Source organism: Ictidomys tridecemlineatus, chromosome 8, assembly GCF_052094955.1.
Source record: "Ictidomys tridecemlineatus isolate mIctTri1 chromosome 8, mIctTri1.hap1, whole genome shotgun sequence".
NCBI lineage: Eukaryota > Metazoa > Chordata > Mammalia > Rodentia > Sciuridae > Ictidomys > Ictidomys tridecemlineatus.
This window is the reverse complement of record NC_135484.1, coordinates 74,480,798-74,502,195: the sequence shown is the minus strand read 5'-3', so window position 1 is coordinate 74,502,195 and position 21,398 is coordinate 74,480,798. Positions and strand designations below refer to the sequence as shown.

Sequence of the window (21,398 nt, the reverse complement as noted above, 5' to 3'; positions counted from 1 at the left end):
GTAGTTTGGGGAACCGCTAGGCTATAATATTTTTAAAGTATGTTTTTATTGGAAATTCCAGAATACCTAATTCTTTTTGGTTTTTTTCCCCTTTTATCTAGGCACTGGGAAATCACGAATTTGATAATGGCGTAGAAGGACTAATGAATCCACTCCTCAAGGAGGTCAACTTTCCAATTCTTAGTGCAAACATTAAGGCAAAGGGGCCATTGGCATCTCAAATAGCAGGACTTTATTTGCCATATAAAATACTTTCTGTTGGTGGTGAATCCGTGGGAATTGTTGGATACACTTCAAAAGAAACCCCTTTTCTTTCAAATCCAGGTACTTTCTACTTTTATGCACATGTGGTTTGAAAATAGATGGGTTAAATCAGACCTTGGTAGTATTTTTATGGATTGTAGGAAAAATAAGAACAACTGGGCAAATGATGCACTTAGGATGACATTGAGTCTATGTTCTAAGTTACTTCTTAAAGACATAATGCCTTCTGCTCAGTGAACGCTTTGTTGACATAGAAAGTATCGTTGTTTAATTCAGTGCATTCAAAACCAGAAGTGAAGTCTGGCAGGGGCTGTTCCTATAGATCTCTGGCCCCTAATCAAGCCAAATTTTTCTAGTCCTAGTGACCCAGGCATCTACAGATATATAATTTGTATTTCTAGCACATTTAATTATTTTAATTAGGCAATGGAATTCCTGCAGTGTAATTCTGCCTGTGAGATAAGAAGGAAGATGTTTAATGTATCATAAATTGGTAAGGCAGTGGAGAAAATTGAGCAGGAAGGAGAGGGCAGGTGTGGGCAGGAGCATATACCTTGTCATGTTAAAGGGACTCCCAGAGAAAGACTTAAGAGAGGGCTGACCAAAGAACCTTGGGCTTCTTGGGGTAATCAACAAGAAGCAGGCTTCTCATGTTAGACTACGGTGGCAAAGCTGTTGCAACTCTTGATTTTTTTTTGGGGGGGTGGGGGTAGGTGGATATTGAGGTTTGAACTAAAGGGCACTAAATCACTGAGTCACATCCCCAGCCCTATTTTGTATTTTATTTAGAGATGGACCTCACTGAGTTGCTTATTACCTAGATTTTGCTGAGGCCAGCTTTGAACTCGAAATCCTCCTGCCTCAGCAACACCCCCCTCCCCACCAAGCTACTGGGATTTCAGGTGTGCACCACCACACCCAAATGCAACTCTTGATTTTTAAATGTTGCTTATAAGTTATGACAACACAGCAAGTCCAAACCAACTGTGAGTGGCTAATTTTCAGATTGTCTGGTTATGATGTCAGCAGTGTCGTTTATCTTCAATGATAATTTGCACATGTGGAATTGAGATGGCGTTAGGACTCCACAGAAGCATATGGAAACTCCTGAACATCACAGTGTAAGGAGATGTAACAAGGGATGCATTTTTAATAGTCTTGTTGTTCTTTGGAGAAAAATATTTTTCAAGCTGGAATTTGCAGACTTTCATTTTGAAACTTCTTTATGGGATGTTCTTTTACTTCATAATCTTTTTTTTTTCAATTTGGCATTTTAATTTTAGTGCTGGTTCTTAGAAATTAGGGTAAGGAGTCTGGATCAACTAGAGGACTGCCTTGCAGCAGAGAACTGGGTTCAACTTTAGGGCAGTGTGTCAGCATTTTCAGTGACCTTCATGCTAGTCAGAGTCAAATAACTCAGAACTTGCTGAGATTCAGCTACAGAGACTAAGGAACTGGTCATGTTGAAGCCAAAGTGCACCAGGTTGAGCAGCCAGACCCATACTTACCAACAAGAGATTGTTTATTACCACTGAGTTTAAGTATAAGCAGCAAGTGAAGAATGTACACATTTCCAGTGCCAGCAATGTTTAGATGAGATCCCTGTTCAACGCAGATGTCAGTAATGCTCTAGTGCTGACATCATCCTTAAATGAATAGACAAAGTTATCAACTGCCATGTTGAAATTATCATCCAAGAACTACTTGCTGATAGATTTATGTTTGGAGGCTAATTATCCCAAGTTTCCAAACACAGCCCTGGAGCTGCTTCTATATACATCAGGTTTATATGCTCAGACATTTCTGCATTGACATTATGGAAGTTTACATGTAAAAAGAGATAAACAAACCATGTCTGTGCTCTCCTCATAGTTTGGGATTGAGCTCAATTTTAAACTAATGCAACATTAAGTAAAAGTAACTGGGAATGTGGATTTGAAGTTTTATTAGCTTCAGTAATGTATAAATACATTTTAGTCTTAATTGAAGAGTTTTAACAAATTAAGTTGTCCACTAGGCACAGTGGTACACACCTGTAATTCCAGCAATTTGGGAGGCTGAGACAGGAGGATCACCAGTTTGAAGCCAATCTAGTTAATTGAATGAGACCCTGTCTCAAAATGAAAATATAAAAAGGGCTGGCATTATAGCTCAATGGTAGAGCAAGCCCTGAGTTCAATCCCTCAGTACCACTAAACAGAGAAATAAAACAATAAAATAAATTAAGATGTATATACTTAGCATGTTAGTATATAAAATAAGAATATAATCAAAACTATTTATTTTGTCTCTTAGGAGCGAATTTAGTATTTGAAGATGAAATCGCTGCCTTGCAACCTGAAGTAGATAAGCTAAAAACTCTAAATGTGAACAAAATTATTGCACTGGGGCACTCTGGTTTTGAAATGGATAAACTCATCGCTCAGAAAGTGAAGGGTGTGGATGTCGTGGTGGGAGGACACTCCAATACTTTTCTCTACACAGGTAACTGTTTCAAAAGACTTGCATAGGCCAAGATGTCCAGATAAGTTACTTTGTCTTTTTGGCCTTCATAACTGCTGTTTTTTATTTCTATTGTTATCTAATATGCAATATGTATTTTATAATCTATAATACATTGTATATATGCAGTAGATATGGAATAGGTATGTAGGCATTTTTACTCAGAGGCATTCCAAGAATTTTTTGGTTTTATGATTATTAATTCCATTTATTTATGTATAAATACATACAAAACACACATATAAAAATATTACCAAACCCCATGCAAAAGTCAGTTTATGGATAGACTTATATCTAAAGTCAATATGTCATATAAATTTTTTAAAATTTTTTATTGGTACATTATAATTAATACAATGGAATTCAGTTTTACATACTCATATGTGAACATGTAGAACAATATCACTTGGTCAGTTTTGTTCCCTAGTATCTCCTCTTTCCCTCTCTTCCATCCCCTTCCTCTATTCTACTGGTCTCCCTTCTATTTTCATGGGATTTCTCCGCTTTTATCCTTATTAAAAAATGTTAGGGGCTGGGGCTGGGGCTCAGCAGTAGTGCACTTTCCTGGCATGTATGAGGCACTGGACTCGATTCTTAGCACCACATAAAATAAATAAAGGCCTATTAACAACTAAAAAAAATTTTTTTAAATGTTAAGCATAAACAAAATAATGTAAGTAGGGCTTGTATTGCTGATGGTGACAGAACTGGATTTGTAGGTTGCACAGGTAGCAGAGACTGAAACTCTGGGTTTGGGTTCTTACTTTCACTCTCCTGAATGCCAGGACTGAGGTCTCTATTCAGTGCATATATCAATAATGCTCTAGTGCTGACATCATCCTCAAATGAAAAGACCAAGTTATCAACTGCCGTGTTAAAATTGGAAACCCCGTGTGGCTCCTGGTGCTCAGAGGGAGATGTGTTCTCACCACTGACCTAACTGTCCCAGCTTTTTACTTAGAAATTCTAGTTATAAAAACTTTTGTTTTTGTTTTTTTCCATTTTGAACCTATGGTCTCCCAAAATGTTTGAATCTGCTGGTTCTGTCTTTCCCACCTGTACCTTGAACTACATTGATCTTTGAAGAGCACACAAGAAAAGGAGGAAGAGGAGGTCTGGCTAGTAAACAGCATGTTCATCAGCAGCTGGTCTCCCCTTGGAGAGACTTAGGTGGACTATATAAAGGCATCCTGCTTTTATAATTTTGCAAAACTCAAAATATTCAAATAATAGGAAATATCAAAAAATGTTAAATGTGGTTATCATCAAGACAATAGTTTTTATTTTTTATAGTACTTGTAAGTTTTTTCAGATACTGGATATGTTACTTTTGCAATCAGAAAATGAGGGAGAGGAGGGGAGGGGAGGGGAGGGGAGGGGAGGGGAGGGAGTCAAGGGAGGGACAGACAGACAATATTGAGTCAGAAATCCTCATTCCTGATTACCTTAGCTTCAAAATGGGGATGATAACTTTTGAGGTGCATCATTGTGGTGAAAATCATGTGAGGTGGGATATGAGAGTGCTTTTTAAACTGTATGTAGCTATGCCCTGGATGCAGTGAAATGGATGTAATTTTTTGCTTACCAGTAAAAATATGTCAATTAAAATTAGGACTCACAAACTAGGGCTGGCCTTCACTTAAGAACATAATGCCAATATTCATGTTGTGCTAAGTCAACCCCTTCACATGTATTATTTTATCTTTTTGTAGTTACTTACAGTTAAAGAATAACTGTAACTACAAAAAGATAAAAACTGAGCTTTACCCATTAGTGGTTTTAAAAGCAATTTGGTAGCTTATGACACGTAGCTTTTTTAAAAATAGACTGGACTAAAATAGACTGGGCACTTACATTGTTTGTAAGAAGGATAAATATTGTTACACAGGAAAAGAAGTGTATTAAATGGTGAGACTAGCCCCAGGCACATGGCAGACAATCAGTAAGTGTGACAGAGATGGTGATAGACAGTGCTGTGAACTTTTTTCTTTTTTTTTTTTTTCTGGTGTTGGAGATTGAATCCAGGGCTGCTCTACTACTGAGCTACATTCCTGGCTCTTTATTTTTTATTTTGAGAGAGGATCTTACTAAGTTGCCCAGGCTGGCCTTGAACTTGCAATCCTCCTGCCTCAGTCTGCTGAGTTGCTGATATTATAGTCATGTGCCACTGAACCTGGCAGTGATAGGAACTTCTTGGGATAGGTATCATCATACCATCTAAGAGTCACTTTAGTAGCTCCAGAAGTATTACATAGACTAAGAGATTCAAGACCAGGGAAAATCCCAGCAGGTCCCTGGGCAGAAGTTATGACTCTGAAGTCCTACTAACCCCACCACTATCTAATGGTGGAATCCTGCTTGTGCCTCTTTTCCCTCATCTGTAGAATAAGGGTGGTAAAAAGAGTACCCATATAAAGGCTTGTTGGGATTTTGATACATGTAATGAATGGATGTAGGTAAATAGCATCTGTCTTAGTCTTTTTCCACTTGTATCATGAAAGACCTCAAGCTGGAAACTTTATTAAAAAAAGAAATTTATTTTATGTACAGTTTTGGAGGCTCAAAATCCAAGATCAGCCAACCTTATCAGTTTGGCCTCTGACAAGGTCCTTTTGGTTGTATCATAACATGGCAGAGAAGGAAAAAGGGAAATGGCCCTATGCAGAAGAGGCCAAGTAGCGGGGTGGCCTCACTTTCTAAGAACCCACTTCTCCAGAACTATCTGGTGCCTTACAACAGCTGCATTAATCTCTTCCAAAAATGATGCCCCAGTGACTTCATTCCCTCTCACTAGGCTCTACTTCTTCTTCCCCTTCTCTTTCTTCTTCCCCTTTCTCTTTCTCTTCCTCTTCCAGTATTGGAGATTTAGCCCAGGGGCACTTTACCACTGAGCTACATCTCCAGATGTTTGAGAATAGAGTCTTGCTAAGTTGCCACCACTGTCCTTGAACTTGTGATACTCCTGCTTCAACATCTTAAATAGCTGGGATTACAGGCATGAGCCACCACACTTGGCTTAGGCTCCACTTCTTAAAGGTTCCACCACATTTCAGCATTGCTGCACTAGGGACCAAGCTTCTAGCACATGAACCATGAGCGGACAAACCACATCTAAACCACAGAAGCCTCAGAACAGGGCTAATACTTCCACACAGCTCTTACAAACTCATTCTATGAAACTACTATTACTCTGCTACCAAAACCTGGTAAGGACACAGCAACAACAAAAAAGAAAACTATGGACCAATATTCTTGATAAACACAGATCCAAATATCCTCAATGAAATACTTTAAGTTGCAATTAGTATCATATTAAAAAGATCATATACCATAATCAAGTTGGCTTCATTTCAGGGATGCAAGTTTGGTTCACCATACACAATTCAATGCATACAACACAGCACATAATTAGAATGAAGGATAAAAATCACATGATCATCTCAATTGATGCAGAAAAAGCCTTTAATAAAATTCAACATCCTTTCATAATAGAAGCCCTGAATAAAGTAGGTAAAGAAGGATCATATTTAAACCTAATAAATCCTATTTATAGCAAACCTACAGCCAAAATCACACTGAATGGGGGAAAAACTGAAAGCATTTACTCTAAAATCAGAAATGAAACAAGGTGTCTACTCTTATCACTCTTATTCAGTATAGCACTGAAAGCTTTAGCCAGAGAAATCAAGAAAGAAAAATAAATAAATAAAATATAAATAAAAAATAAAAAGTAGAAAAATAAGAAGTAAAATTATCTCTTGTTTGCAGATGATATCTAGAAAACTCTAGAGTACACCAAACATCTCTTAGAACTGATAAATTCAACAAAGTAGCAGGATAAAAAAATCAATATGCAAATATATAATTTTCCTACACAGCAATAATGAACTTTCTGAGAAAGAAATCAGCAAAATAATCCCATTCACAATAGCCTTTAAAAAAAATTAGGAATAAACCCAACTAAGATAGTGAAAGACATCTACAATGACAATTATAAAACTCTAAAGAAAGAGATTGGAGAAGACACTAGAATATGGAAAGATTGCCTACATTCACAAATTAGGAGAATTAATATTGTTAAAATGACCCTACTATCCAAAGTGATATACAGATTCAGCATAACGCTCATCAAAATGCCCAAAACATTCTTCATATAACTAGAAAAAAATTCTAAAATTCATATTGAAACCCCAAAGATCCAGAATAGCCAAATAATCCTTAGCAAAAACAACAATACTGAAGGCATCACAATGCCTGATTTCAAAATATAGCACAAACAGCATGTATTGGCATAAAAAATAGACATATAGACCAATGAGATAGAATAGAAGATCCGAGAATAAATCCATGCATCTACAGCTATCTGATTCTTTAAAAAGAGCCAAAAACATACATTGGAGAAAGGACAGACAGCCTCTTCAACAAATGGTGCCAGGAGAACTGGATAGCCACATGTTGAGATTGAAACTAGACCCCTATCTCTCACTCTATACAAAAATCAACTCAAATGGATCAAAGACCTTAATGTAAGACCTGAAACCTTGAAAACTGCTATAGGAAAACACAGAGGAAATAATTCAGTAGACTGGTATAGACAATGATTTCCTGAATAAGACTCCCATGTAATAAGAGTAAACAAGAGCAAGAATTGACAAATAAGACCACTTCAAATTAAAAAGCTTCTGCACAGTGAAAGAAATAATCAACAGTGAAGAGAGAGCCTACAGGATGGGAGAAAATATTTGCAAGCTATTCATCTGACAGAAGATTAATATCCAGAATATGTAAAGAATTAAAAAAATTCAACACCAAAAAAACAAGTAATCAATCAATAAATGAGTAAACAATCTGAACAGACACTTCTGAGAAGAAGTACAAGTGGACAATAAATATATGAAAAAATGTACAACATCTTCAGCTGTCAAGGAAATGCACATCAAAACTATATTGCTATTCTATCTCACCCCCATCAGGATTGCAATTAGCAAGAAAAAAAAAATAACAAATGCTGGCGAAGCTGGAGGAGTAGGAGAGGGGAAGAAAGGAATACTTACACACTGTAGGTAGGACTGTAACTTAGTACAGCCACTATGGAAAACAGGTTAGGGGTTCCGTCGCCCTGCAAACAAATATAGAACTACCATATGATCCAGCTATACCAAACCTGGGTATATACCTGAGGCACTCAAAGTCATCATACGCACACTATTGCAGCACTATTCACAATAACCAAGCTATGAAACTAGCCTAGATGTCCATCAGCAGATGAATGGATAAATAGAATGTGGCATATATACACAATTGAGTGTTATTCAGCTATGAAGAATAAAATCATATCATTTGCAGGAAAACTGATGGAACTGGAGATGCTCATGTAAAGCAACAGCAAGACACAAAAAAGACAAGTATTGCATATTTTCTCTCTTCTATGGAAGCTAATGGATCGGGAAAGATAAAAGTATTAGCAGGGCTAGTAGGGAAGGGTTTGGCAGAGAGAGTAACAGGGTGGATACCATCAAAGCATGTTATACACATGTTTGGAGATTTCAAAATGAAATAATTATCTTGTGCAATTAATATGCACCACTAATAACATTTTTGTTTGAAACACCCTTCCCCAAGGCTTTTCTCAGTTTTTCTGAGACACTGTCAGATTCCTAGGACATGCAGGAGCTGGTTATGTCTCCTGTCCCTTCACATTAGAGAAGTATTCTAAAACATTTTTGTCTGTGATCCATAAAAAGAATGACATTTTACAGAAAGACCCAACACACACATGTATATATTGTGCATGTGCATTCACATACAAAGACACACATTCACACACGTAAGTGATATGAAACTTTCACAGAATGCAATCTGATTTCTGTTCTCTGGTTTCAGTTTTTTAAAAATATTAGTTACTACTCATTAAATTAATTTCCTTGGATTGTAGCTAATGAATATTTTTGAAAAACTCAGCTTTAAAAAAAGAAAAAGCCTCAGCTTTAAATGAAGCATGAAGCAGACCATGAACCATCCAAGGAGTCTCACCCCTCCTTCATATGCTGAAGTCATCCCTGGGTCCCTGTCTTATCTCCATGCCATTTAGAGCACCAATGGGACAGCCTAAGGCAATCGGCAGTTTATAGCGAGCTCTGCTGGTCTGAAAGGGCTATGTGACACACCTGCCTCCCATGAATCCTGCAGCCTACCCTCCTGCTCTTGTCATTGTTATTCCAGCCAATGAAATCCTACAACAGAGGATAAAAGAGAGATTTGAGGATAAAAATTATACTTGGTTTATCTCTAAATCTTGAAGTAAATAATTACAGTTTCTGAGAAAACTGGCGTGACTGAGTCTTAGTCATTGATTTCACATTTCTTAATGGCTTACCAAGATTAAACTTGTTCTGAAACTCTTCTGTTCAACACTGGTTTTGAGGATGGAACCTAACAATGAAAGGCAATGCTAGGGCATTTTTGCCCATTTAAATACATTTTCCCTGCCTTAGAAAAAAAAAAAAAAAAAAAAACTCCTCCAAATCATTTTATGGAATCCACAGGAAGTTAAGATAATGAATCTGTTAATCATGTTTAGTTAATATAGCTAAAATAATACATCCCTCGGAAATTTAATTCTTGTTAAGAACCATCTCAGTGTACACGTGCATGCACACACGTGCACACACAAGCCTGAAAGAAAATTTTCCCAAGTACCTAGATGGCCCTCCACTATTTTTTGTTCTATTATTTAATTTTTAAATATCCATCACCACCTACTAGTTTTATTGTATTGTAGCTAGCCCTATTTTTAAAAATCTCAGCTCTCAACGATGCATGACTAATACAGCTCATGACCTGCTTCTCTTCAAATGCTGAAAGTCATTCAAGGTTCCTTCAACTGTCCTCCTCTGCTAAAATCACCTGGCCATTGCCTGACCATCTCACATCAGAGAGAAGAGGAATCCCCCCCCCACCCCCACCCCCGCCAAGCTTACATAATGTTAAGGCTGCAATGACAAGGCCAGAATGCAAATGCTTTCTCTAAAGGAGCTTAAATCTTGGAGTCCTTCAGTGGACCCCAGAGGCCTTTGGAGAAAAATGTAGTAAAGGGAGTGCAAGTTGAAACCTGCAGCAGGTACACCAAGGGAATCTGTTCCCCTGGAGATTCTTCAAGGAACTCGTAAGATGCTGTCTTCCTGATTGCCACCAATATTTTAACTAAAGTTTTGGTTCTACTAATCAATCTGGTGAACTGTGGCCTAGGGTCAGTTTCTGTATCTACAGAGGTGGTTAGAATTGTTAGTGCTGTTAATGGCTTCCCCTCTAGAAACTCATCCATGCATAGAGCTTAATTGTTTACTTTTCAAGATTTGAGGAAATAAAATTTTTGGTAGAACAATTTGTAACTTCCTTAGGCTACTTCAATGAACTTAATTCTCCTCTAACCCTTCTGAGGCTCATATCCTGTCCCCTTCTTATCACTATCAGCTAATGGCCTCTAAGCACACTCTCACATCACCAACAACTGAGCACTGGCTTTTCTGTCTTCTCCTTTCCAGCTCCTGCCTCCCTTCTGGTGGGGTGTCCAAGTAGATGGCTGATGCACCCATGAGATTCATGTTTCCTTGATTCTCTTACCCCAGTGACTGTCCCCTACACTCCATTGTAAAAATTTCACTTCTGAAGCAAAGGACTGAAAATTAGTCATTGCCAATGTTGCTCCAAAACTCCACTCTCCAACTCTTTTGCCCTCTTATTTCTAGAGTTCTCCAGAGTTGGGCTTTAGCATTTGCAAATCCTTCAGTCTTGAACTCCTCTTTCCCTGTCAATCCAGCAGCCTTCTCATCTCTCCTTCCTAGCCTGGAAGCATTCATTTTATATATATATATATTTTTGGTCTTCCACAGGAAAAATTTTTTAATATTTATTTTTATTTGTTATAATTAGTTATACATGACAGTAGAATCATTATATTCTTTTTTTTAAGTTTTCGAGAGGAATTTTATTTTATTTTTTTTAATTTTTATTGTTGGTTGTTCAAAACATTACAAAGTTCTTGACATATCATATTTCACACTTTGATTCAAGTGGGTTATGAACTCCCATTTTTACCCCGTATACAGATTGCAGAATCACATCGGTTACACATCCACTGATTTATATATTGCCATACTAGTGTATGTTGTATTCTGCTGCCTTTCCTATCCTCTCCTATCCCCCCTCCCCTCCCCTCCCCTCCCATCTTCTCACTCTACCCCATCTACTGTAATTCATTTCTCCCCCTTATTTTTTTCCCTTTCCCCTCACTTCCTCTTGTATGTAATTTTGTATAACCATGAGGGTCTCCTTCCATTTCCATGCAATTTCCCTTCTCTCTCCCTTTCCCTCCCACCTCTCGTCCCTGTTTAATGTTAATCTTCTTCTCATGCTCTTCCTCCCTACTCTGTTCTTAGTTACTCTCCTTATATCAAAGAAGACATTTGGCATTTGTTTTTTAGGGATTGGCTAGCTTCACTTAGCATAATCTGCTCTAATGCCATCCATTTCCCTGCAAATTCCATGATTTTGTCATTTTTTAATGCAGAGATACTCCATTGTGTATAAATGCCACATTTTTTTATCCATTCATCTATTGAAGAGCATCTAGGTTGGTTCCACAGTCTTGCTATTGTGAATTGTGCTGCTATGAACATTGATGAACATCGATGTAGCAGTGTCCCTGTATTATGCTCTTTTTAGGTCTTTAGGGAATAGACCAAGAAGGGGAATAGCTGGGTCAAATGGTGGTTCCATTCCCAGCTTTCCAAGAAATCTCCAGGCGGGTGGACAAATGGTACAGAATAGAGGACACAGAGACCAATCCACAAAATTATAACTATCTTATATTTGATAAAGGGGCTAAAAGCATGCAATGGAGGAAGGATAGCATCTTCAACAAATGGTGCTGGGAAAGCTGGAAATCCATATGCAACAAAATGAAACTGAATCCCTTTCTCTCGCCATGCACAAAAGTTAACTCAAAATGGATCAAGGAGCTTGATATCAAATCAGAGAAACAGCGTCTGATAGAAGAAAAAGTTGGCTATAATCTACATACTGTGGGGTTGGGCTCCAAATTCCTCAATAGGACGCCCATAGCACAAGAGTTAATAACTAGAATCAACAAATGGGACTTACTCAAACTAAAAAGTTTTTTCTCAGCAAGAGAAACAATAAGAGATAAATAGGGAGCCTACATCCTGGGAACAAATCTTTACTTCTCAACTTCAGATAGAGCCCTAATATCCAGAGTATACAAAGAACTCAAAAAATTAAACAATAAGAAAACAAATAACCCAATCAACAAATGGGCCAAGGAACTGAACAGACACTTCTCAAGGAGGACATACAATCAATAAACAAGTACATGAAAAAATGCTCACCATCTCTAGCAGTTAGAGAAATGCAAATCAAAACCACCTTAAGATACCATCTCACTCCAGTAAGATTGGCAGCCATCATGAAGTCAAACAACAACAAGTGCTGGCGAGGATATGGGGAAAAGGGTACTTGTGTACATTGCTGGTGGGACTGCAAATTGGTGCGGCCAATTTAGAATCATTATATTCTTAATCATGCCATGATGGACACACAGGAGGCAGGTGTCCAGTATTGTTGCCAAATGAATGTTAACAGAGAGCCTTTCAAAGTTTAATTTTTAAAAATTCGATTGTTAGGTTTTTAAAATTAATTATCTAATATTCATCACTTCTGGATTCAGAAGCACATTTGTTGAATATGAAACTCAATTTTTTTTCATTTAAAGAGCAGAAATTACATTGATAACTACAGAATTTTGTTCTTTAAACAAAAGGAGTTGACATTGTAATTATAAAGAAGACAGACTAAAAGAACCTGCTTCATGCTCTTGACTCTACAAGGAGCAGATGCTTCCCTGCTGCATTAGGATAAGTGGGGAGGGCAAAAGACTTTTGTTATAAAAAGCATGATTATCGAAACTCCAGCGGTGGAAATTCACAGGCAGATAAACAATGCTTGCAAACAACAAAATTAGAAAACATATTATTATTAGAAAACCATATTCACAGGACAAGGAAATATTGTCCAACAAAGAACTGTTTCCTTTGGGCATTTGATAGGGACTGCTGACATCTGTGGTTTATTAAGTAAGCTGGAGTATCAGCAAAGAGCAGAGGTGTGGCTAAAGCTTCAAAGATGATTTCCCTCAGTCTTTTTTGAATGAGATAAGCACTGGGACTTCCTTGTTCCATTGGTCACCCATTCAGGGCATTCAGTAGACCTGCAGTCCTAGCCCAGCCTCAGTATTTGCTTCCTTTACAGAGCAAAGCCAGAGATTTTTGTAGGCACATTAACACCAACCTTGCTTTCTCAGATGAAATGAGACTATTCAAAGCCAAAATCTAAAAAGATTGACTAAAACAAATGATAGTTAAGACCCACTGGCAGGGCTGAGGTATGAGGAAAGTTGACGACAACCATTGTGAAATCCTGGGACCATGGGACAGACACTGGATAACCAGAAGATGGCAGTTAATGATTCCTTAGTTTTGCTGCCTGGTGATTTTCTGCAAAAGTTAGCATTTCTTTGACTTTGTAGGAAAACAACTTGGGGACTTTGACCTCTGCAGACAGTTCCCTCCTTGGCTCCTCACTGCTAGTCATCTGACCTTGAACTTGTTAAATACTCTGAGCTTGAGCTTTCTTTTTTAAAAGATAGAAACAGCTATGTAGCTACTTCTGAAAATTGTTATAGGAACTAAGAGAAGCCTGACTAATACACATGTTCTAAGTACTAAATGAATGATTTCTCCCTAAAATATATTCTGCCACCAATTTCCCTCTTATTGCTACTCATGTATTTTTAAGATTGTGATTTTTTTTTAATTTTTTATTTATTTTTTTTAGTCATACATGACAGTAGAATGTAATTTGACATATAATACATACATGGAATGTACATACATCAATCATATTGTCTATTCTGCTGCCCTTCCCATCCTCCCTACTCCTCCCCTCCTTTCCCATCCTTTCTCTCTATCCAATCTAATGTGGCACACTTTTTTTTTCTTAAGATTGTGAAATTTTAAGGGCAATTGAGCCTATGAATAATTTTTTGCTTCATTTACCAAATGTTTTGTAATGCTAGTTTTATTTTTTATAATAAAATTTTTAAAAAACTCTCTAAAACCTGTAAATTTAACCATTAATCCCAAACCTGAACTACTATATTGTTATTAAATTTTTTAAAAAAAGTTCTCCCAAATTTGAGAATCTGACCCGAATTTTCTAAATGAATCTTCTTCCTTTTAAACGATAAGAAACTGGGGGTATACTGGTTTAAACCAAGCAGCCTAATGAGGCTTCTCTCATTTACTTGCTTTTAGGCTATTAATTTCTTCCCAGACCAGAAACATTTGTGGGTGGGGATTGGTAACTGTTCATCAGTAAGAGAATATCCCAGTAGTCAGCCATAATGTGTAGTCAAAGCTGTGCCCCCATCCCAGATGTTCTCTGGGTTCTGGGGTTCTGCTAGTTAGAGGGTGTGTACCACACCCCTTTGCTCACCTGCAGGACTGGAATTAGCCCTTAAGCCCTTTCAGTGACTAACACAGCATTTCATACTATAAAAAGCCACTCTGGGAATACTTTCTCTGACTAATGTGTATTTTCACTTTAAAAAAAAACATGAATTTATAGTCACACTAACCTTTTTAATCTTGACAAAAAGTCACTACTTCTGAAAAGAGCATTGATAATAAATGGAACTGGCTGTGAAGATGAAGCTCAATCTCTGTCTTTCTTCCGTTTCGTTTAAATTCTGCATGTGAACAGGCCTTAGTGATGGAGCCAGAGGAGATCTATATTGCTGTGGTTTAATTTTTTTTTCACTTGTTATATAGACCTCTGCTCTATAATGTAAAGAGAGAATGGGAAATCAGGTATCTGAAATACTACTGTGCCATGGGGATGGTCACATTCCATGTGGAGACAAAAGGGTAGCAGAAAGATGCGGCTTTGCACTATTTCTCTGTTCTGTCTCCACTGAGCAGCCTCCTGGCCTCATAAAGATGAAGTACATACCATAGGCCTGGCCCTGCCAGGCAGTGGAAATCCAGAACTTTGGGAGCTCCTTGGAGCTCGGCAAGGTCTGGCTGAGTGACGGATGAGCTGCGTGCCTGACTGTTCCTACCTGATGGGGGAACACTTTTGCCTGCTTTGACCCTGCCAGGCAGGCCTTGGGACATGCAGACAGCCTGAATTGCATTTCATGAGGGGTCTGTACCCATTCTGGGTACTGCTGGAAAATGTATAATATCTTTGTGACCTCCCAGTTGTATTTGAAAGGCCAGGGTAAGAATTTGAGCAGTAAATTGAGATGTGTATTAGTAACATAGTTTTGTTATGAGTAATAAGTAGTTCATGATCCCTTGAAGTCCCTGAAGGAGATGGGACAATGTGGTACAGAGATGGCTAAAGAGACAGTGACTGACACTAGTTGCTGGAGCCTCTTTCATGGGTTGTGATGATGACAGAGGGCTGCCTCTTTAACACCTGGATCTGCTCCTAGGTGAGACATAGCAGAAGTGGCAGCTGGGTAACAAGAGCCCAAGAGGAGCTGGTCTCAGAGGCCCCAATGCTCCTGTGTGGCAGGGAACCTAGAGCTGGACTCTGGCCCCCAGCAGTAGCTTTGGCCTGAGCAGTTCAGCTCTCCTGCTCAATGGCTTGCTTTGGCACAGAGGATTTCTTGTGTGTGAAAGACACTCATAACTTTAAAAGAGAAAAAGTTAAAGGATTGTTATTTGAAGCCATCAATCAAACATTTTGTTTTATAAATTTAGGAAACAAAATTAGTCCCAAGAGGCTGATCTCCCAAAATCAAGAGGGGAGATTGAGGTAGCACCAAACCCTTTCTAGTTTTCCAACCCCTGACTCAGGCTCCTCTTCACTAGTCCTCCACCCCCAGACTCCATGAGTTGAGAAAATTGAACTGAGAGGGGTTAAGGAGCAGGGTTGGTACTCAGGCATTGATAACTCCTACACATGGATTTTATCACAGGGAAAGAAGCATAAAAATCTCCTATGTTAGGATGCATGAGAACTTGGGTTTAATCCCCAGCACTGCCAACATACACCCCCCTCCACCACAACCACCTCCACCACCACCAACAACAACAACAACAAAATGCTTGTTTAATCTATGGAAAAGCATTTGCTAGATTACTTAAGTCTAGTCATTGTCTTGGTCCATTTTGTGCTACTATAAAAGAAGACATAGAGCAGATAATTTATAAAGAATAGAAGTTTATTTGGCTCAGGGTTCTGGAGGCTGGAAAGTCCAAGACTGAGGGGCTCCACCTGCTGAGGGCTTTCTTGCTAAATCCTAACCTGGTGGAAGACATTACAGGGTAACAGAATGTGCAGGAGGGAGCAAGAGCAGCTGCACTCACTTATATAACAAGCTCCAGCCACAGGAGGGCCAGCCTTCATGCCCTGATCACCTCTTAAAGGTCCCACCTCTCAACACTGTTGCCTTGGGGCTTACGTTTCCAACATAGGAACTTCGAGGGAGACATTCAAATCATAGCAATCATTCAACAAATACTTACTGAACACACACTATGTGCTAGGCAAACCCTGGGGACACTGTTTCCACTGCCCTCATGGAACCTATCTTGAAGGGGATACTGACCTTGGTCACATTTTTAATGCATAATTATGCAAATAATTAAATAAATTGTGGTATATGTGATTACAAAGTATGCTGTGAAGAGAGAAGTACAAGATGCTAGGGGTGTGGCTCAGTGGTAGAGCGCTTACCTGGCATGGGTTCAATCCCTGGCACGACAAAAAAAGAAATGCTGTGAGAGCCTACCCTAGGAGAAGCTGACCAAAAGAATTACCAGTGAGTGTTTCCCTGAGGAACTGACATTAGGACCATGATCAGAAAGACAAACCCCAAGGGTGAATAATCATCATTAGTCTTTATTGAGCACTTACCTTGAGTCAAGCTTCTCCTGGTGCATTATCTTCTTTAATCCACCAAATAACCCTGTAAGGTTGGGTATTGTTACTTTTTTCCATCTTCCCCATGATTAATAAGTTGAAGGGAAAAGATGTGACTAATTCACCCATGGGCCTCTGGCTCCAGTCTTACTTCCTGTGTGAAGGCTCTTGGGCAGTTGGGTATGGTCCAGGAATAGGAAGAGGACAAGATTGCTGAAGGGCAGAGTCGATGTTCTAGAAGAAGCTGTGAAATAAGAAAAGGCCACCCTGTCTAGGCCTTACAGTTTATGGTATTCGTATTATGGTCAATGTTTTCCCTGTGGCCAGTAGGGAATATCTGAACCAGGTTGTACATGATCATATGTGTGTTTTAGAAGGATCACTCAGGCTACTGTGTGGGGACTGGATTAGAAAGAAGCAAAGAAGAGGCCAGCGAGGAAGCGCTGGCAGTAGCCCTGTCAGGAGATAAGAGTGGCCAAGACTGTGGCTTAGGTGGGGAGATGGTGGCAAGGAGACTGATGAAAGCGGTGTGTAATGGGAAAGCAGTGTGTGATGGGAGTGAGCCCTTCTGAGGTGTGTAAAAGAGAAGCTTGAGGCTCTTAGAAACAATGATTTGTAATAGGTTGATTACTATTGTTTTTATCCAGTCCTTTTTATGAGGGCCCCAATTCAGAAGTCATTGAGTTGGTTCTCACATGTGTCAAAGCCACAGTGTGCAGGAGGAAGGCTTCATCGCAGATCACACAGGTCACACTAGTTATGCTCCCCTACAACCCAGGGGGTGAGTGCTGATGAGAAACAGGTTTGACTCAAAGCCAGCCTGGAGGAGGACAGAGGAGACCTCCCTGTCTCAAATCTCCATCTTCATGGGCTCAAGGGAATGGACAACTTTGAGGAGAGGGGAAAAGTGGACAAAAGGCTGGAAATTTGGGCTGGGAGTGGGGCTCAGCAGTAGCACAATTGCCTGGCATGTATGAGTCGCTGGGTTCAATTCTCAGCACCGCATATAAATAAATAAAGGTCTATCAACAACTTAAATTAAAAAAAAAAAAAGACGGGAAATTAGTAGAATTCATCTTCTTCCCAAGAACCCCTCAGCCTCTCAGTGAGAGTCTCCACTGCCTCCTTAACACATCAAAGGGAATCTTGACCTCCTGGAATCAGCATCTGCATTTTCTTTTTTGATGTTACCTCTTGAGCTGAGGACAGGAGAGGGCTTTTTTTTTTTTTTTTTTAAGAATTTAGAGTACCATAAGTAAGGAATATTAAAGATGAGGGAATAGATTAGGGAAAGGTTGTGAGAGGAGAAAATCAATATAAGAAAAATATCTTTCCAAGGGAATTAGAGGAAATAATTTTGTTTTAAAATGTCTCCCCAAATCATTCTGCTACAATAGCACAGACTTCCTTAAATCATCTTATAATTCAGGCAGTTGAAAACCACATCAAAAGTCTGCCCCTTGGTACCTCTGTTAACACGTGATACCAGGACAGTTGTGTAGATCACAGGTTCCCAGGGCAGGATGCCTTGAGGTTCCCTCAAACACTGCACTTTGCTACCATACGCCTCTTTCCCCAACTCCAGATATCAGTCCACTGCTCTACCACTTCTCTGTTTGGTTCCTGGAGGAGTTATTAGCTAGATGACTGGAACAGGATCTGGTGGACAGTTTCACTCCTGCCCAGAAGATGAGTCAGGTTTCCAAAGACAAAGATGTGGCTCTGTGTAGACAGAGTATTTTGGATGTAAGAATCCTTGGCAGAATGGCATGGAATGGTGTGGAAAATGTGAAGCCCTGGATTGTTTTCTCTGCCAGTAGTTTTCTGAGATTGTCAAATGTACGAAGCAGACAGGGCTCTGCTATGGAGGAGTCTGAGATTAGCCAAACTAGACCTGCTATTGCCTCAGCCACACAGGAAGCATCCTCCTTATTCCTGATTAGATCTTTTTAAGATACTGAGGGAACATATTTTTTTCTAATAAGAGGAACATCAGGGTCTTTTGTAACTAGAGAATGTTGCCAGTCCGATGGGAGCTGGGTTTGCTAACTCCTGTTTGCATGATGAGCTGATGAGGTACTTGACCAAATTTCAGATTCATAACTTTTACATTCTGTTTAAGTTCAGATATTTCTATGGAAGACAGAAAAATAAAGACTAAAAAATAGTCAGGCTTGCCATTCTTTGGGGTTTCCAGGAAACTGCCAGACGGATTTTAACAACTACACTTTTTCCCTCTTGGAAGGGGCGTTCTCCGCCACCTTGTGGAAGTTTGGGGAACTACACCTTTCTAATTACCTGCCTTCAGAAAAGGAAAGACAAACCCCCTGACCCCCTGAAATACAGAGCAGACCCCAGCTTTGACCTAAAGGAAAACAGGACAAACAGAATGAGGACAATTAAAATTTTCATCTTCCCTTCTCCTCTACCATACATCAGGTCACCTGCTACTGTCACAAGCCAACATCTTCCTGTCCGCTTTAAGGAAATGGAACGAGATTCTCACTGATCTCCAGTTGGGCGCCTTTTTTTAAAAGTAAAGTTCCAAGACTTTTCTTGATTCATCTTTTCTTCACAGAGGAAGCAAGATAACAGGACTTCGAAGTTAGCAACAGCTGTTTCTTGTTAGTGAGGTGCTGGTAATTTGCAATTGTCTGTCCCTTGGTACCTCTGTCTGTTACCATGTGATACCAGGACAGTTGTGCAGATCACAGGCTCCCAGGGCAGGATGCCTTGAGGTTCCTTCAAACACTGTACTTTGCTACCATACGCCTCTTTTCCCAACTCCAGATGTCAGTCCACAGCTCCACCACTTCTCTGTTTGGTTCCTGAAGGAGTTATTAGCTAGATGACTGGAACAGGATCTGGTGGACAGTTTCACTCCTTCCCAGAAGATGAGTCAGGTTTCCAAAGACAAACATGTGGCTCTGTGTAGACAGAGTATAACCATGTGCCCCATGGTTATTACCCTGGAAGGGGGCTGCCACCCCAGTGTGTCTTAGGTGAAGAAAAAGAGCTGGGGACACGAAGGTGCAAAACTGGGTTTGCTTGTGATTTTGTAAGTGACATTTGGCAATCAACTTGCAGACTTTATACAAATAACACATGGTAGGCTGTGTTGGGTTGTGGAGAAAACATAAGATATAGTGTCTGATAGCTCTGGTTTTCAATCAGCTTCCTATCACATACTAGTTGTGTGACACTGAGCTCTTCACCTATGACAGTTTTCTCGTCTGTGACCTGCTTATTATAGGACCTGCTTCATGGGAAAGTTGGAGTACTAAATGAGATATAGCCCAGGGCTTGGCACATGGCCCATTCTCAGAACTGGGGCATGTGTGTAATCAACATATGCTGAAGTTCTCTAGACCCTCTGTAAACATCTAGTAGGAAAGACTAGTCGTGGGTGTGATAAGGAAGGTAACAGAAACAGCAGTGGGGTCAAGGGTATCTTTATAGTCTCCAAGAAGATCCAGCTATGTCATTACTTCTGTGGAGGTAAGATATGAACTACCATGTGCATTAAGGAGGGGTGTAGTTAAAGAATTTAAATGTGCCAAGTGATGAGACGCTGGGCACCCCAAGCTCCCTACATGGCCACACTTACCCTCCTGCAAGCCCATGTGTAGGAAGCCTCTGGTGATTGACAGCTTCCAAGCTCTCCTTGGTGCCCCCTTTGAGACAAAACACCTACAAAATATGATAGGTGTGAGGGTTTAGCTGGGAAAGAAAGAGTGCAGCACTTACTGAACACGGCTCTTCCAAACAGCATCTGAGGGGATGGAGAATTTAACAAAACCCAAGATGGTCTTTGCCATTTCTGCTCATCTTCCATGAATGATTCTAAGCTCTTGATCGTGTGCCCAGAGTTTCTAGAAATTGCCATCACTTTCTAAGGGAAAGAACTGTGTTGCGTATCCACTATGCCGCCAGGCACCATGCTAGGAAGCTTTGATATTTTGAGTCTCAACAGCCCTCAATGATTCTTGAAATAAGAATTGTTATTTTGCCCACTTTACAGGCAAAGAAAGTGAAGTGCAGTAAAGTGAGGTGGTGTGGCTCATCTATCTAGCTAGGGGGAATGGAGCCAGAGCCAGAAAGGAGGTAGGATCATTTTAGCAATATTCCATCTTTGGGGCCCCAGAGCTCCCAGCACAATGCCCTAGACTTAGGAAGAACTTAGTAAATGCCTGGTGAGTTGAGAATGGAAAAATTCATGTGCCAAAAGGGGCATTCAGAAATGGGCAAATACCCAGGCAGGGCTTTGAAAGAACAGCTATGTGGAACAGCAGCTGGTGAATCATCAATTTAAAACTCACTGTCATCTGCCAGGGGCCTGCTGGCCTGCAGCCAGCCGCATACAAGGACTAACTTGATCAGCTTTGGCTCTTTTATTTCAGGCACTGCACCTTGTACAGAGGTGCCTGTTGGGAAGTACCCATTTATAGTCACCTCTGATGATGGGCGGAAGGTTCCTGTGGTCCAGGCCTATGCTTTTGGCAAATACCTAGGCTATTTGAAGGTTGAGTTTGATGAAAAGGGAGATGTCATCACTTCACATGGAAATCCTATTCTTCTGAATAGCAGCATTCCTGAAGGTATGTGAAATTCAGAGGAATATT

At 39.7% G+C, this 21,398-nt stretch overlaps 1 protein-coding gene across 1 annotated transcript in view; it reads left to right on the top strand.

Moving 5' to 3' along the window:
- Window positions 1–21,398, top strand: part of Nt5e (5'-nucleotidase ecto) — a 49,281-nt gene that overhangs the window by 19,526 nt on the left and 8,357 nt on the right. Inside the window, exons 2-4 of the mRNA XM_005324744.5 lie at window positions 102–324; window positions 2,560–2,748; window positions 21,177–21,374. Of these exons, the coding sequence (XP_005324801.3) occupies window positions 102–324; window positions 2,560–2,748; window positions 21,177–21,374 (610 nt within the window). The remainder of the gene's footprint in view (window positions 1–101; window positions 325–2,559; window positions 2,749–21,176; window positions 21,375–21,398) is intronic.